At 45.8% G+C, this 3,466-nt stretch overlaps 1 protein-coding gene across 1 annotated transcript; it reads left to right on the plus strand.

The window, feature by feature from the left end:
- Positions 1 to 361: 361 nt before the first annotated feature.
- LOC112140643 (snRNA-activating protein complex subunit 1) lies at positions 362 to 2,415 on the plus strand (the record flags this gene model as incomplete). The annotated part of the gene is given in 5 exon segments (XM_024263640.1): positions 362 to 518; positions 1,363 to 1,503; positions 1,686 to 1,790; positions 1,865 to 2,011; positions 2,277 to 2,415. Coding segments are annotated over 5 exon segments (689 nt in total), but the record flags the coding sequence as incomplete, so codon positions are not given.
- Between the last annotated feature and the right edge of the window lie 1,051 nt (positions 2,416 to 3,466).

The following is a 3,466-nucleotide window of genomic DNA, read 5'->3' on the forward strand; positions in this document are numbered from 1 at the left end:
TACAATAGCTATTTTGCACCTCTTTTTGTATTGAAATTAATGTTTTTAATAAAGTTGTGAAAAAAAAAAAATCTGCTGCTGCTGCTGCTGATGTTGATGTGGAGCTGGAATGGGCATTAATCCCGCGCGGCTGGAACCGAAATCGCACAGATATCCTTCAGATGTGGAGATGAGTCCTGAAGAGTTCCACAGATTATATTCCAGTTTATATTCCCCATATAATCTCACATCTTCATCTGAATGAGTTTATTTCACTCAGGTCTCTTTAGGAAAAGTATCTGTTTTGGTTCTGAAGTTCTGCTGCAGATGATCCTCCGAGTTCTGAATCTTCTCGTCTCTTTTCTGTATCTTCCCACCTCAGCGGCACCTTGTTCCACGAGAAGCGTCCCTTCACCCGCCTGGTTCTGGACACCGCCTACTGCTACTTCATGCCACCGTTCAGCTTTCAGATCCGAGTGGGAGGGCTTTACCTGCTGTACAGCCTGTATCACTCTCAGGGCGGCGTTCCTCTAGAGCAGGTCAATAGACGGCATGCACAGCTGTGGATCTGCAGAATTCCAGAAGAGGTCTGCAGCTTCCCTGGGATGTCTGCAGTTACGCACATCTGCAGGACTGCAGTTTCTACGTAAAGGTCTGCAGTCTCACTGTGAGGTCTTTGGGTCTGCAGGCGCAACCTAAGATCTGCGTGTCTGCAGATTCTTCTGTGAGGTCTGTGCATCTGCAGATTGTCCGTGAGGTCTGCGCATCTGCAGATTCTCCGTGGGGTCTGCGCGTCTGCAGATTCTCCGTGAGGTCTGCGCGTCTGCAGATTCTCCGTGAGGTCTGCGCGTCTGCAGATTCTCCATGAGGTCTCCAGATTCTCCGTGGGGTCTGCGCGTCTGCAGATTCTCCATGAGGTCTCCAGATTCTCCGTGGGGTCTGCGCGTCTCCAGATTCTCCGTGAGGTCTGCACGTCTGCAGATTCTCCGTGGGGTCTGCGCGTCTGCAGATTCTCCGTAAGGTCTGCGCGTCTGCAGATTCTCCGTAAGGTCTGCGCGTAGGCAGATTCTCCGTGGGGTCTGCGCGTCTGCAGATTCTCCGTAAGGTCTGCGCGTCTGCAGATTCTCCGTAAGGTCTGCGCGTCTGCAGATTCTCCGTAAGGTCTGCGCGTCTGCAGATTCTCCGTGACGTCTGTGCGTCTGCAGACTCTCCCTGAGGTCTGCGCGTCAACATCCCCATGGGGCCGGCATTTTTCCCGTGAGGTCTTTGGGACGGCAGCTTCTCTGGGAAGTGTGCAGATATGCAGGTCTGCGGGTCTGCAGCCTCCCCGTGGGTCTCTGCGTCTGCAACCTGCATCACATCTCCTTTTCCTTCTGGCTGCAGATCCGTTTAGCGCTGAAGGACTGGGAGGATGTGAAGAAGTTTGAGAAGGATGCAGTGGACGCTCAGCACTTCGACGTTGTCTTCATCCTGCACAAGCTGATGTCCTCCAAAGCCATCCTCTTCACCGCCATGCCCATCACGGTACCTGAACGCCTCACACAGCAGATGATGTTCTGACTGCTACCTCAGAAATGATACAGAACCAGAACAAAACCCTGACGGTTGAGCATTTTCTTTCACACATCTGTGTGAAAAACGGTAGTAAAGAGGTGAAATATTTCAGTCCTTTATGCGTAGAAACCTGGCCTTTGCTCTTCTGCCAGCTCGTATTCACCAAGAAGAGGAAGGTGGAGACGTCGGCGCTGTGTGAGGACTTTGTGGAGCGGGCGGCTCGTCCTCAGGAGCTCGTCAACGCCGATCTGCTGGAGGTGAGCAGACCTCCGCCTGGCCGCCGCTCCGCCACTTTAGTTTCTAAAGCCACCTTTTCTTTCCTTTGCCACAGGAACTTTCTAACATTCACGAGCTGTATGAGAACATGAAGAGCGCCGTCACCCCCCAGGCAGAATCCTCCATGAACCTGATCCGCAAAGACCTGGCTTCACAGCTGCGCAGCTCCGTCATGGACTTCCATAACTGGCAGCAGACCAAAGTGAGACGGAGGACACTCCAGCTCCTGACTCCGACATGTTTGACTAGCAGTCTGATGCATTCACTGCAGCGGGAATTTAGAGTTTTTCTCCATGTGTTGAATAAAGCCTTTAAGTTTAAATAACAGATTAACTCCTTAGTGAAAAGCAAGAGTTCTGTTAAAAAAACCGAGGTACAGAGATGCTTTTACCTCATTTTGTTTCCATGTTTTCTTTACTTTTCTCTTTAAAAAACATTTGTCTCCGTTTTCTGTGTTTGTGTCTCAGATGTGTAAGTCCAGGCGTCACCGTCAGGTGGAGGTGGATGTCCCCGTCAGTGAGGCGGAGTCACAGCACGCGTCGGGCAGCTCCAGGATTATCAAACCGTCGCTTAGATCCAGAACCACAGAGAACATCCTCATCTCAGGTCAGTACTGCAACGGAAAGTCTAGAAACTGAAGAAAACTCCAGGATGATTTTTCTTCTTCAGGATCTTTCAGATCCTCTTTGCTGGTTAGAACATTTTTAAGGTTTGTTTCAAGTTTTCGGTATACTTTTCAAATTAAAATGTTTTTTAGTCTTTCAAATTTTCTTTTTCTTCTTCAAAATTTCAAGATTTATTTCAAGTTTCCGTTTTTTTTCCCAAAGCAAAAAGTCAACAGGAGAAAGAAGGAGATCTTTGTGTTCACAGACTCTTTGCTAAATACTGAATATCTGTCTGCTCTGGTCCAACTACAGTTCCCAACATGCACTTTACAGACCCCTCCTCTGTGCACACAATCCCCTTCATTGGCAGGAAGAAAATCCTACAAAACTAATTTAAATATGTTTTTAATTGATTTTAAACAATTTACTAATCAATCACAAACTAGGGAAAAATTAATTGCGATTGATTTCTGTTTTTGTTTCAGTATTAATTGACCACTTATCTGTGAATAATCATAAAATTAAATTCACACACAAAACTACATTTAGAACATTTTTGATTAAGGCTGTCAATTGGTTAAAAATATCACACTTTTGAGCCGTGATTAAACACTATTACTCACAATGTTTTACAAGGTAAATTTGATACAGCTTTTGATCAAAAACGGGCTATAGAGAATTTTTTTTCTTCATTTTAATTGTCTGAAATGTTTTAATTTATCAAGTGTTAACTGAAAAGTGTAATTTTTGTGTACAAAACACATTAACAGTAAGATGAGCCGAACTCTAAAGACTTTTACTCCAAGAAAACAGAGATGCTGATAAACAGCCACAAAAAGCGAACCTGCAGGCCTGGAAAAAAAAAAAAAGTTCCGGTCTCTGCTCCATATTACTGTGCAGGTGTAAAACATTTTCTTTCATCTTCTAGAAAAAAAACAGACAGTAAGAGGTGAATTTTCTGTCTGAACCGATGCTTTATTTACTCCGTTGTGACGATCAACACTTATTTAGCTTTCTTCTGCCGCTGCAGTCGAGCCTTGGAGACGTCTTGT

The sequence above is a fragment of the Oryzias melastigma genome, unplaced genomic scaffold (genome assembly GCF_002922805.2).
Source record: "Oryzias melastigma strain HK-1 unplaced genomic scaffold, ASM292280v2 sc00246, whole genome shotgun sequence".
Taxonomy (NCBI): Eukaryota; Metazoa; Chordata; class Actinopteri; order Beloniformes; family Adrianichthyidae; genus Oryzias; species Oryzias melastigma.